The sequence below is a fragment of the Phalacrocorax aristotelis genome, chromosome Z (assembly GCF_949628215.1).
Source record: "Phalacrocorax aristotelis chromosome Z, bGulAri2.1, whole genome shotgun sequence".
NCBI classification, from domain to species: domain Eukaryota; kingdom Metazoa; phylum Chordata; class Aves; order Suliformes; family Phalacrocoracidae; genus Phalacrocorax; species Phalacrocorax aristotelis.
This window is the reverse complement of record NC_134311.1, coordinates 68,392,566-68,406,800: the sequence shown is the minus strand read 5'-3', so window position 1 is coordinate 68,406,800 and position 14,235 is coordinate 68,392,566. Positions and strand designations below refer to the sequence as shown.

At 35.5% G+C, this 14,235-nt stretch overlaps 1 protein-coding gene across 8 annotated transcripts in view; it reads left to right on the top strand.

Annotated features, from left to right (window-relative positions):
* The window catches only part of NIPBL (NIPBL cohesin loading factor), a 161,277-nt gene that overhangs the window by 67,642 nt on the left and 79,400 nt on the right, over window positions 1-14,235 (top strand). For all 8 annotated transcript variants that reach the window (XM_075079886.1, XM_075079893.1, XM_075079890.1 and 5 more), the window contains 4 exons: window positions 2,824-2,923; window positions 4,503-4,654; window positions 5,715-5,875; window positions 9,958-10,051. In XM_075079886.1, the coding sequence (XP_074935987.1) occupies window positions 2,824-2,923; window positions 4,503-4,654; window positions 5,715-5,875; window positions 9,958-10,051 (507 nt within the window). The remainder of the gene's footprint in view (window positions 1-2,823; window positions 2,924-4,502; window positions 4,655-5,714; window positions 5,876-9,957; window positions 10,052-14,235) is intronic.

The window sequence follows — 14,235 nt, the reverse complement described above, 5'->3', positions numbered from 1 at the left end:
TCTTGCAACTACATCTGTCTTGCATCTTATAGTGTATGAGTGAAGTGGATTTCTCTACTTATTTAAAGTTAAGGTATTATTTAGTTTCAGTTTTGATAATTTTTTATCGTTTTCTCTCATCACTTTGGCTTTGTCTTTCAGCAGTTATGTGTTGGAAGATCACCTAAAATAGTATATTGCAATAGGTTAGTATTCATAGCATCACTGAGGGTTCAGAAAGGGCTTAATATTCACTTCAAGCTATTTTATCAGAACTTATGAATTTTTGGGGTTAAAATCGTATGCATCTTTCCCTGAACATTAATTACTTGGATAATTTTTTTCATTTATACAAAAATTCAAGTGCCCATGTGCCTGTAAAAGGGAAAAACTTTGCAAACATACACTTTCAATAAGAGCATATATTTAACTGAAAAATCATCTGTTGGTAAGCAGTCCTAGCTTAAGCGTGAATGATGCTTTAATACAGTTTAATCATACAACATTCTGTGACCTTGAGCTGCATTTTTGTGTAGTGCATTCTTCAGAATTTAGTAGAAATGCTAAAATAGATTTATGCATATCACTTTTTTCCAAGCAAAAAAATTACAGTCAAGACAGAGTATAAATTAAGGAAACTCATTCTAATAATATTACTATGAGGATGATGTTTTCTCAAACCTAAACATTACAAAAGTTCTAAATTAAGATTACATTTGAAAGAAAACCATAAATATTTAAGGTATGGAAATGCACAGTGGAGCCATAAATCTGCTGCTTAGTGATATGACGACAATGTAAAAAATGTACAAGAAGATATTCTAGTGCTAACGGCTACAGACCAATTTCAGCTCCTTTTTAGACTAAGTGTTTGGGGCTTATTTTTACTTCTTTCTCATTACATGATTATTGGGCATATTTGTTATTTGTCTGGAAACTTTGGAGGCATTGCTTTTGTTGTTGTTGGTTGGTTTTTTTGTTTTGGTTTTGTTGTTTTGGTTTTTTTTTCTTTTTTTCTTGTAAGTTACCTAGACTGTGTCTCCGATGTCCCATTAACAATGGATTCATGTACATATTTTCTGTCATTCTTTTAAAGCAAAACCCACCATACCTGTGGTTCAAAACGTGTTTTTAAGTTCAGGGAGGAGAAACTAAATAGATATAATTCCAAAGTATTTTAAAAGTGCAGTCTGTGCTTTAAGCATAAAATTAAACTTAGTATGTATAATTCATACTCATACAGGCACATTCTGTCAACTTTCAGCACTTGAATGTTAAGGGTTAGTAGTTTGACTAAAGTATTGTACCTAGCTGCGTTGAGAGTGGCAGTGAGAGGTGAGTGGGCAGGGGGCACGCCAGGCGCTGCCTCCAGCACAAACCCCCCGGAGTTTCCTCCTCCTTTCCTCTATGCAAGGCAATCTGAGTCCATTTAAACGAATTTTGCAGGAGCTGAGGATTCCTCTTCTGTTACTAGGGGCAATGAAACGTCCTCTGTACTGAAGTATGAAGGTCTCTGATTTTTTTTTTTCAGCACAACATGCCACTTTCACTCCTGCTCTGGGCTAGTTTTTGTGTGCTAAGGTACCTGGAATGCAGCACTTCACACCTACCAGGAGGTAGTAACGGCTGCATTCCTGGGGGATTATCACATCTCTTCTCTGCTGGGGAGAGGGAAAAGAGGGTGACAGGAAGGATTTCTGAAACTAGTTTTGCTTGTGTGAATCTTGCAGTAATTGAAATCAGTGATAGCAATTGAAGGATTGACAGCTCCTAAACACTCTGAATTGGGGACTTGCTGTGGATCACTTGCAGTGGCTTCCCAAGCTGTAGTGTGCATATGAATTCTGACACCGTTTTAGCTGCAATTCTGTCATTAAAATAACTTAAAATTCATTTAAGTTTTTGTATTTCTGCATCACTTCTATGTCCAGTGCCATGCTGTTGTTAGGGCAATCTTTGTACCTGTATCGAAGTGAGGAAAAAAAAATTCCTTTAAATTTTCCCTAATAATGATTCAAGTTAGAATAGAATAGAATCGTTCAGCTGGAAGGGACCTACAATGATCATCTAGTCCAACTGCCTGACCACTGCAGTGCTGACCGAAAGTTCAAGCAAATTATTAAGGGCATTGTCCAAATGTCTCTTAAATTAGTTAGTTTCAAGCACATTGGTACTTGGGGCTTGCCAGCTAGTACAACTCCTGAATTTCCAAAGCATGGCTGTGGGGATCTACAGGCTATGGGAGCCTCAGCTGGGTTCTGCTTTGCAATTTAAATACTTCAGTACCTTCTTTGATAACACCCCTTATAAGTGTAGTGGAGGTAGAATGGAAAGCTTTTGTCCCTGGATAGAAAGGAACCACTAAGGCAATATGGGAGTGGTGAGAATATCTTGCAGCGCTTAGCCCAAGATGATTGTTTGCTGTACTTACTCTAAAAATGAGAGATAAGTTTTCTGTGTTCTTCTGACTTGTGAAGTTTCCACATCTTATTGGCACAACGAGTACTTTACAGACCAACCTGGGGTGTGGAATATATATCCTGTTATCAAATGTTTCTATTTACTAGTAGGTTTTGGCTTGGGAAGCAATAAGGAACAGAGGAAAGAACTACTGTTAATATTTATAACTGAATTAACACAGCTTTAAGGAACACTTTGTAATGTTGTGATGTAAAATGGACTTCTTACATGGATTCAGTAATTTCTGATGTTTTCTAACAGTTGTGGGTAGATGATGTTAACATCTGTAAAATTTATAATCTCTTTGTATATAATTCTGAAATGAGAGACTTCATTGATTAAAAAGGAAATGTGTGTAAAGTAATGCTATCTTCTTTTTAATAGGGATGATGATGTCGCAGTTTAGTATTTCTCAGAATTCCATGCGTGGTAGTCCTGCATCTTCCAATTATCAACAAACCACTATCTCACATAGCCCTTCCAGGTAATGCTTTCTTTTAAATGGGGTGGGAGTGGCATCGAACTGCAAATTCTTCCTACAGTGACAGTCAATTCTTGTTGCAAGTATGTGAGTGGAGGGTGATCAGTGTCAAGACAAATTTTGCATTTGCATGACAGCAGGGTGAGTTTCTTCAGCTGGCAAACATCTTTCTGTCAGTGAATTAATCCTTCTATTCTAAGGATTAGTCATGATTCTCTGCTTTTTCTCCCTGCCATAATTTTGGCAAACTAACTTTGCTGCTTAAGGAGTCCCCCTGCCTCCTGCCACCACTTCAGCTGTTTTCTGCCTGTGGCAGAGGCTGAGACGGGTGGGAGGAGTATAGGAGAGAAGAGGCTAATGTGTTCCAGCATGTGTAAGAGTACCAGTGTGACAGGACGGTGGGAAAGAAGGCTTGTAAAATCATGGGAGTACTGCTGTAACAGTTACACAAAAGGCCACTCAGAGGAGGATAGGCCTGGTAGTTTGGCCAGCCTTCCAGCAGCATCCTTGTCAACTTTCTGGTTCTTTTTTAAACTTTTGAGTGTTGGCAAGTAGCATGTACCTGTAGTTGAGGCCTTTATTAATATAATAAAGTACTCTGGACTAGAGGAAAGACTTCTGCATGGAGTTTCAACCCGGTTACTGGGCTCTAACAGATTTCATCTTTAGTTATTAGATATCATTATTAAAATGAACTTATTTCACATTTCACTTCAAGTTACTGTAATTGTTTTGGCAAACGAAATGCTCTGTGTCTGCACAAAAACCAGTACGCCTTTTTACTTTTATATCTAAAAGCGATATTAAGGAAGTTTTTTGAATTATAAATATTACAGTGTCAAATACTTAGCTATTTCTTTCATAGAATTGCTATCTAGAACTGAGGGTTTTAAAAATGTGTCATGTACTTTCTGAAGTATTTGTTTTATTTTTATTTTGAAAGTCTTATGTAAAAATGTACGTTATAATGTGCATGTGTTATTGTCACAAGCCTACGTTATTTTTATGGCTTCCAATCTGTAGGATCAGTCTCAGATAAAGCCAGTGAAAGAGTAAGTTGTATTCAGTGGACCTTGGGTCAGGTCCCCCTTAACTGCCTATCACATTCCCATATCTTGGCAGTATAGTTCTGTTGGATGAAGTTCTTTGAAATCTTACTGGAAAAATCATATTTAGAGTAGATGGCTCCTTGTTAATCCTAGTGACCTAGTTGTTAATGAAAGCTCAGCTGTCACTTTGATTCAAACTTTGAGGACTAACTTTTGGAAATGGCAGATCTTATTTTGGTACGTGTTTGTGCCATTGTTTCCTTTTCCTAGGTGGTGGTCTTATGAATGCTTTTTATTCCGTTCTTTACTTTTACTAATGCAGTACCAAAACTGTGACTCTTAAGTAATAATTGAAATTGGGAAGGTATCAATAGCTTAGAATACGGCTTTTGAGAGAGATTCTTGACTGTGCTGGAATTTTGTATTTTAAAGAAGTTATGATGTTCTGAATGTATAATATTCCAAAAGAAAGAATATATTTGTCTAGATTTGCTTTTCCAACTTTTAAAAACTTGTTTTAATTTTATTTTCAGCCGGTTTGTGCCACCACAGACAAGCTCTGGTAACAGATTTTTGGCACAACAGAACAGTCCAGTGCCTAGTCCATATGCTCCTCAAAGCCCTGCAGGATACATGCCATATTCACATCCTCCAAGTTATACACCACATCCTCAGATGCAGCAAGGTAAGTCTGTGATCTTTGTTTTTCTTCTCCTATCTCATGTCAGCTTTACCTTCACGTGCATGTTTCACGACTTTCTAATTCCTTTGAAGGAGTCACATGCTTAATGCAAAATCTTTGAGTTGGCAGGTGTGTTTAAGCTTTTCTTTCCTGATTGTACAGACTGGTAGTATATACTTTATTTAAAAAAAAAATAAAATAAAAGGGAAGAAGAATAGGTAGAACACATGTTTCTGTTGCATTGCTCCCCTATGTACACCCATTTTGCATAGGTGTCATGTAAATATGACAATAGAAAAAATCAAAACAAACAAAAAACTTTCATTTGTTAGCTATAGCCATCATTTATCTGCACTAGTGAAAACCTCATTTTTGCCAATGTAATGTAAGTTTTGCTGCCAGTTTATTGAGCCTTACTAAACCTTTGTAGTGTCAACTAGCTTAATTTTAAATTGGCTAGAATTACACTCAAGGTATGCAGTAACTGGCAAATATGACCTGCAGAATAAATGGATTTCTTTGTTCTTCCCTTTTCTAAAAACAATCTTGAACAACGTGAACACTGTTAAAGTATCTAGGCATTTTTTTGTTGGTAAGCAGAATTCTCGTTGGATTCTTTTAAATCATTTGTTCTTAAAGTGCTTAGAATTGTGCTTAAAATATAGATAGCTGTTCTCTATGTAATGTTGTATGTTTCATGAATACCTTGGAAGTTATTAAACATAGTGCATACAAATTATATAAAGGAAAACTAAGTTTTCTGTAACCAGTAAGAATATGATACTGACTGTAATCAGGATAGATCTGGAATGAAACTTGGCTAATCTCTGCATGGAGTTGAGGTTTTAAATCCTCTTGAAAATTAAAATCTTAGATATCTAATTTTATTCAAGGTATTTGTGGCTTAATGATTCAATCAAAAAGTTGGATTCTTGTTCAGGTTCTAGACCTCTTGCACCCAACTCATTAATATCCACTATTATGGTGTTTTCTCTGAAACTTTTTAAGAGTCAATGAGTGTGTGAATATATTAGTACAGTTGCATATATTTTTTGTATTTCAGCTTCAGTATCCAGTCCCATAGTCACAGCTGGGGTGAGGAATCTCCATGAAAATAAAGTTTCAAGTCAGTTGTCTGGCAATTCAGCTAATCATCATGCAGATAATTCTAGACATGGCTCAAATGAAGACTACCTACAGATGGTGCACAGACTAAGTAGTGATGTATGTTACCTAAATCAGTTTATTATGGTAAAGCAAATATTTACTGTGAAAAAGCAAGCACGTGTTTAGCTGTCTTAGAAGTCAGATATTTTACTCTGTTGTCATTGATCTATAAAACCACTGAAAATATATTTCCTCTTCAGATGCATACATTCAACTATGCAACTTTAATTTGTGAGATCTAATTTTTTCTAGATCTCTTTCCTTTGGATGCATTTGTAAGATTCACAGAATCACTGAATCACAGATTCATTCTGATTAAATTAGGAAAAGTAGAAAATCTTCACATAATCTCATATGTGACTTTAAAGAAATGGCAGAGTGTCTCTACAATTACTCTAGTAATACGTTGATGCAAACAATACTGCATTTTAGATAGGTGTATAGTTAACTTGTTTCTCCGAAGGTCCCCGAAACTGTCAATTAGACTTGACATATTTGAATAACCTATTGGGTAATATAGTAGTAGTGTCAAAGGCAAGAATTCCTATGGACATTTTTTGTTACTGGTCTATTATGTGCTTTTACGGCCTGGTTTCTTTTTAAGAAGTTTTCCCTTAGTGACTTTATTTCATGTGGGAGAAATTCCTTCTGAAATCTTGAATCTAAAGGAAAAAGCCAAACTTTCTCCCACATTTTTTTGAACTACTGATTGGTTTTCTTCTTAATGAGCATCTCATCCTGTGGATGAAAGTTTCAATTTTATTTTTTCATGAAAACCTGGTGGCAAGCAGGCCTCATTTTTAAATTTTTTTTATTTTTTACTGTGTGCATATTTTATTTAGCTTACAAAAACTGTAGGCAACTTTTGTCTTCCTAAACTAGCTTGTGGGAGCAAAAAAGTGTTGTATTCAACAAGTGTGCTATTAACACCTGGCTTCCTAAATCCCTTGCAAGGATTAATACAGTAGAACTCCAAGAGAGCGATTAGTTTTATTAGTCTTTTTTTTTTAAAATGCAGAAAAGATGCTGATTAAAAATATTAGCTAGGAAATAGTATCTCAAACAAGATAGTGTTGTAATGAAAGAATCTATCAGAATACACAATCATTAGATTTTTTTCTCAGTCTCTGGCTGGTCAGCAACGCATATTCTTCAAAACAGGAAGCTGTTCTTGGCATCAGTGTACCTATATACTCCAGCTATATTAGAGGTACACTATGGAGAGGATCTTGGTTTTGCTAAGACAGTTTTTTTTAAAAACTTTAGTATTAGGATAATTTATTTAATAATTTTTAAAAAGGAAGTATTTAAAAATATTCATCTCTAATTTTGTGATCCAAGCACTGCAGTCTCATCCTAGTTCATGAAATCTTAGAAATTAAACTCTTTCGAAACAGACTATGAAAACATAAAGCATACCCTCATTGATTGGTTTAATTGGAGACTTACTAAAAGTAAATAGCAGTAAACATTATAAACTTGCACTTTTATCCCTTTGTGCATTTTCTTTAATGGAGCAGATGTGTTACATTTATTTTATTTGTAATTATACCTTTAAAAGCTGATTTTAGTAGGTATCTCGCAGAAAACAGTTTGAAGAATTTGGATTAATGAAACTTCTACATCTATGTATGAATGATAAGCTTAATCATAATGTTGCAGCCTTTTCAGAACCAGTGTAACCTTTGTCAAAGATAGTTATGAATGAGGATTATTAAATCATTAAGCTTAAAAACTTCAATTATTTTTTATTCTTTTCCTTAGTTTTAGCATTTTATTGGATTAAAATGTGAATAGTTACAGGGTAGTGTGTATTCACGATATATGATTCTACAAAATCAGCAAATACACCCTTGAAGGCTCACTACACACACACTTGATTTGTGTATCAGTGGATGATTTTTTTATTAACTTGATAGCATTCCTAGAATATAAGTTTGTGCTTACATGTCACCATTTGTTGAAGCTGTGAACTAGGAAGGTGTTAGTGAGCCCTTCTCAGAATTTGTCAGCTATGGTAGGAGTGACGTGTACCTAAAAGGTCATCTACCTAGTCAGTCTGTTAAGTTCATTTAATAAAAATTGCCTTTGCCTGTGTCTTGGCAATCATGGGTAGAGGGCTTCTCCTGTCCTAATGAAACATATATGATAAAAGTTACTAAGCTTTGTTTTTTCTCCCAATATTTTGGGTTTTTTTTCAGATTTATTACAAGCCAAAGATAAGTCAGGCTTGAAAAAAATCAGCTCCATAATTTCAGTGTAGTAGATAAATCAGTAACTAATCAGAAAATTGATTCACTTTGACTTAAAATAACAACATGTAAGTTTAAGATACAATTCTTTCTATTGAATATTAGATTTCTTTGCACATGAGGCTTTCCTCACATGAGGCAAGAAGTCTTCTTGCAAGCACTGTTGCAAAAATAAGTGTAATTAATACCATGGGCATCAGTTTTAGATTCATTATACTGTGGGAGGGGAAAAAAAAAAGTAACAATTGTTTTGTAAGTGCCCATGGATGGTGAAACTGATGAGATATGGTTTCTTAAAGATTTGTATTCTTTGACTTGTAAGCACCTTCAGCCATGAATTTCAAACTCTTTCCTTTTCCCCAAGCACACTAGGCATAGCTTCACAAAGCGTAACACGTACACTGTGTAGCGTACAACTATGCATGTCTAAATTGGCTGTTTGGCTGTTGTCAGAGGGAGTGTGTACTTGCCCATCTATGCGGGCTTCTTACTCCTTGAAATTCCAATTTAGTTTTCTAACTTACTACCAGCTGCTGATATTTTTCATACAGACATGTAAAAACATAATTACAGTTAAGCCATCTAACATTCTATCAATTGGGTTGAAATTGGTCCAAAGGACAAAAGATATTTATCAGACAGATATTCAGGTTTGAAAAAAAGTTATATGAAAGAACTGTGTGTATTCAGATACATCAATAGGAGCCACGATAGAATATTAGCTACTGAAATAACCAATTTAATTAGGAAACAGATTAAATAATCTTAGAACTTCTTTGGATACTTCCGTTGTACGACTTTACTCTTTGAAAAAATGGACTTTTTGCAATTTGTTTATAATTACAGAAATTGTGTTCTCCTAGGTACAGAGGTTGTTAGTTTGTTCTTTCCCAAAACATTCCCTAGATACTGTATAAAAACCAGTGCTAAAAATGGGAAATACTGTTCTATAGAAGTTTAGATCCAGTTAGGGCACTGGGTGAATGAGCATACTCGTGACCAGCAGAGGGCTCCATGAAAGCATTAAAAAATCCATGTAGAACATAAAACGGGAATTTGAATAGTGGGTTTCATATATAATTTTAAGATAGTGTGGGGGTAAAAAAGACACATTTACGTTCTTCAAGATAGAGCATGGACATAATTACATTGTAATTAGTACTATATTATGAAGAAGTTTGTCAGAAATCATTAATTCCATTGAAGCAGGTGGTTCTGTGCAAAACTGAGGAGACAGTAGAACTTGCTTGCCATGTTGGGAGAATGCTTCATATTGCTGTTGTTTCCTATCTAACTGTCGAGACAGGCAAATAACAAGCTAAAGTCACTCCAGTTGTGTTTTACATGAGACTATCTCGGCTGCTGCAATGGGGGTGCTAGAGATTTTGTTCAGCCCTGGTGTGTGTATGCTGGAGGATATAAATACATAGTGTTAATGGTGTTTAGCTGTGAAAGTAAGATGGCATTCTAGATAAGCTGTAAGGGTAGCTTAAGTGAAAAAATGGTGAGTTTGTTTTTAAAATCTACATTTTATGCTCAGTTTCTTTCCGCTGTTATTGTGTAGATGTCTTCAGCTCTTTACTATGACCACTTGTAACAGAAAGTTCTAAATTCTGAAGTGCTTATCTAGCTAGAAGACATGTACATAGATTTATTTATGTGTGCACGTTCTGGTTATAGATTCTTCTTAGGGCTGATTTTGCTTTGGAATATTGCCTGTATAGTAGTCTAATAGTCTAAATTACAAAGATTTTTATGTAAATAAATATTTTTCTAGTATTTCTTGTATACTTTTTGTCCAGTCCCTTTTATCAATATATGTACTAATTTCAGTCTTTATCAAGTGTTCATGTTCATAATGTTAATTTTTTATCATTGTCGCTTTAGGATGGCGATCCATCAATACGGAATGCTGCATCTTTTTCCTTGAGGTCACCACAGTCAGTCTGCTCTCCAGCTGGAAGTGATGGAACTCTTAAAGGTAGTCTAGCAGTCATATCTATCAATGTATTTTTTCTCAATTTTAAAAAAGAGAGTTTAAAGAGGTATTTCGTTATTCTTCCTGAATTCTGTATTCAAATAGTGCTAGCGAGTATGTCACTATGTTTTGGATACAAAATTATTTTGAGTCCTGATCCAGAAGGAATTTCTGAAGGTCTGAAAATTGACTAATCATCCTTCAAAACAAAGCTCAAGTTCATGGAGGACAGAAGGATTTAAAATACCTTCCAATATGAGGATTAAATTCTTTATAAGAATGGTTTCAGTTGCTCTACATAAGAAATGGTTTAAAGGCAGCATTACGAGTATTGACCTCTTAACCAGCTCAAAAGTGTTTTAACATGCAACACTCGTCTTAATTGCAATTATGAAATTTTAAGAACATGAAATTAAACGTAGTTCAATGAACTCAATACATGTAGTGTAAATGAAGCCTGAAAACCTCAGCTATGGAAAGGGAATAGTGTGAACTGTCAGCCAGTTGAGAGGGAACAGAAAAAAATAGGCTCAAAATAATTCTTTATGCTAAAATCTGGAATGCATACTGCTGTTTTTAATATTATCCCTAAGAAGCAATGACTGAGATGCACGAGACTTAGCAAGGTAGGGGTTTGGGCATATTCTTGCTAATTTACTTTTTCAGTGCTTATATATTTACACGGCAGTAGCAAAAAAAGATGCAACAGTTCTTTCTTTTAGTCCCAAAGCAAAAGTAAGTGTTTCTGGATGGTCAGGTTAAATGGAGGGGAAGAAGAGGAGATGGGGGAGATTACAGAGAAGGTGAAGGTATTGGCCTTGTGCAGACTGGACAAGAGATGCCTTTGGCAGGGGTGGACCTTAGAGCAGCCTTCCTGCTGAGATTGTCAGGAAGCCTTGAGTTGAGCTTTTGAGTGTTGTGGAACAAGGATGAGATAAAATGGACTTAAATTGAAATGGGAGGTTGTAACTAGGTCTAAGGAAAAACTTTTTCAGTCAGTCATTCTGCAACGCAGTCAAGCATTGCAAAAGTTTGCCCAGAGAATCTGTGCTTTTTCTGTCCTTGAAGGTTTTCAAGATCAGGCTGGGTAAAGTCCTGCATAACGTGGCCTTGCTCATGCTGCTTTGAGCATAAGGATGGACTAAAGACCTCCCAAGGTCCCTCCTTAACTGAATTATCTTATGATCCTGTGACTGCTAAATGATCTCTGTGGTTCATTTTCTGTAGGCATATACTCTGTTAAACAGTGACAGAAGAAAAGTGGCTCAAGTGGCAAGTGAGAAGTACATGAATAGCATGCCAGCAGCATCAGTATTTCAGGAGGTCTTGTGCTAAAGGACTTGTTGTAAGACTTGTGTAAATGGCGAAGACTAAATGTGGCTCTTTTCTCTGTTGAGCTTATCAGTTTAACAATGTTGTGAATCTAAGCTACGTCCTCTCAAACACATGATTACCTCTTAGCCATAAGAATATTTTAATTATCTTTTGGTTTAAGTTGCTGCTGTTTCAGTTGGTTGTCTCAGAACCCCTCTTTGAAGGGGTACTGTTTCAGATTATTTCTGACAACAATCTGATTGTACAGTTCAGATTGTAATGTTTCAGCATTACAGGGGCTGAAAAAGTGCAAGAGGGGCTTTTTGATTTATTTATCTGTATGTTAGCTTTACTCTTCCCATTGATAAAGCACACAACTGAAATAACTGTTACTAATGGTGCTACTGTTTTACCTTCTTAAAAAGATTAATGAACCCTGATTGAGAGAACCAGTTGTTGGTGTTGCAAGGATCTTGCCGGACATTTTCTTCCTCTAATCTCGTATTTTGGAAATGTATGGAAGAGGTGTGGATAATTACAGTGCTATTTAGAACATGGGATCCCTGACAGTGAGTTTTTGGCCTGTGATTTGGAGTGAAAGTTGTGCTGTTGAATTTCCCAGTGGTGGATAAACCACAAGTGTCTGTCCTGAGCTTTTTGTTGCTACTCTGATTAGCCCTTGAAAGTTTGGTTGATAGGTCTCAGACTTTGATAAAGAAAATTAACAAAATACTTAATTGTTTGTTTGGGAGGACAAAAAGAATGGCACTAATCATCATAAGTCTAGAGAGAGATCTCATGAAGGATGTTATCTAAGCTTTCTTATGTAACATAGAAACTTAAGGCAATTACTGAACGTACAGGTACAGACTGCATTTCTGTAGTTTTGGCACGGAAGTACAAGGTCTTCTGGAGACTTGGAGAATGCGTTGCACAGTCTTGAATTACTTTAAGACTGAACATAGCTGTCTGACAGATCTGAATGAGGAAGAAGTTTTGTTTGCAACTCAGGCAAATGTTTGAGAGATGGCAGAAGTTTATATTTGTTATTTTGATTGGTGAGTCCCTTACTCAGTGGAGTAAAATTTCTCTGTTACAGAAATTTTTGCTTCACTTCTGCTCCAGTAGAGGTACCAGGGCAGCTGAAGTTTTATCTAGAAGTTCTAGGCTGGTCTTTATAGTTTCTTTTTTTATGTAAATTTTTAATTTTTGGCTATGCAAACAGAATAATGGCTCTGCTTTCATACTATCATCTGTTACCACATCTACTTTCTTAAAAAATTCATTTCCAAGAATTCATCTATGAAGAATTAACATGGAATATTTTCCTTTTGTTGATCTCATAAAATATGCTGTGGGTTCCATTACACCATATCAATTACTTATCAAAATCCTTTATCCATTTGTTCCACTTTCCCACTTCTCTAGAACCTCAGGAAAGATTTTGGTTTTTTAAAGACAACTCCTAAAGTTCTGTATAAAGGAAAGCCTGCCACAATGTTTTTAGTCCATTGCTTTCCAAAGAGAAAAGTTCATATAATTTACAGTCCTGTTTCCATACAGTTTCCTAAACTCCTGGGAAAACATCTGTAAGAACTAGCAACAACCATTACGAAACTATATAAATTTTCCCTCTTTTCCAGAAATAAGTTGTATACCTCCAGAAACTGTTAGCGGGTATTGGATTACTTTCTAAATAATTTGGAAAGATTACTTTTATTTTCTTAGGGATTTGTAGGACTTCTCCGGAGAGATTCCTCTGCACTTGGTCTCTGGATATATAGTGGGTGCCAAGAAGAATTAGGAATCTTCTCAAATATATAGTATAGACTTCACTGTTCTCAAAGGTACTTGTTAAGAAAAATTATCATCTCACCCTCTCTACTTCAAGAGAAAGGTGGAAGAAATATACTAAATATGCTTAGATTTTTTCTGACAGGGCCAAAATAAGCATTCATTCTTGCTTCTGTCCTGAAGTCTTAACTTTTTATGCAAGAATGCTTCTGAATACAGCAGTTCTAAGCTAGAACAGCCAAAGCTGAGTTTTTCATGAGGCATTTGAAGCTTTTCAGAAAGTAGTGGGACCCTTCCATGAAAACTATTGAAAGAGTATGTAGAAAGTGAATACAATGTCCTTAATGTTCTTCTTTGTCTCATATGCTGTCCCTTTAAGTTTGAATTTTAAATTAATTTGTGCTCTTTGAAAATGAATGTCAACATTGTCTGTTAATCAAAATAAGTAATAATTTATTTATATCTAGTACAAAACTTGGGAAGCTTTCCGGAGGAAAATGAAGTGATTTTAGAAAATACAGCAGGAAAGGACTTGGGGGCTTCTCATTTTCTCACCCTCATGTTGGATGAGCTGTACCAGTATCACTCCCACTAACTTCCTTTTTTTTTTTTTTGTTATTATTATTATTTAAAAAAATATCAGTAGTGGAGTTCCCTTACTCTTGCCATGCATCGTGTTCAGATTCTTAGTGCTAGAAAGCTTTTGTCCTAGTGCTTATCCTGAATCACTTTTGTTGCAGCTAGGCATGGCTTCTCAACTTCTTTCCAACGGGCAAGGAAAACCAATTCACATCCTTTTTTTAAACGTCATTTACATATCAAAGAATATTATAATGTCTCGTACTAATCTAATCTTCTACAGACTGAACAACATGGTTTCTGTCATCTTTACTTAAGTCATAATTTCTGAGCTTCTAATAGTCTTTGGTGTTTTTATCTGAATTCTAATCGCTCTGCATTTTTGGTGATGTTGCACTGTCCTAAGTCATAGGTACAACTCTTATTTGAAGACTTAGAAAGATGAGTAGTTAGAAAAGTACTGTAGACAACTTTGGATGATACTACTGTTGTATATGACA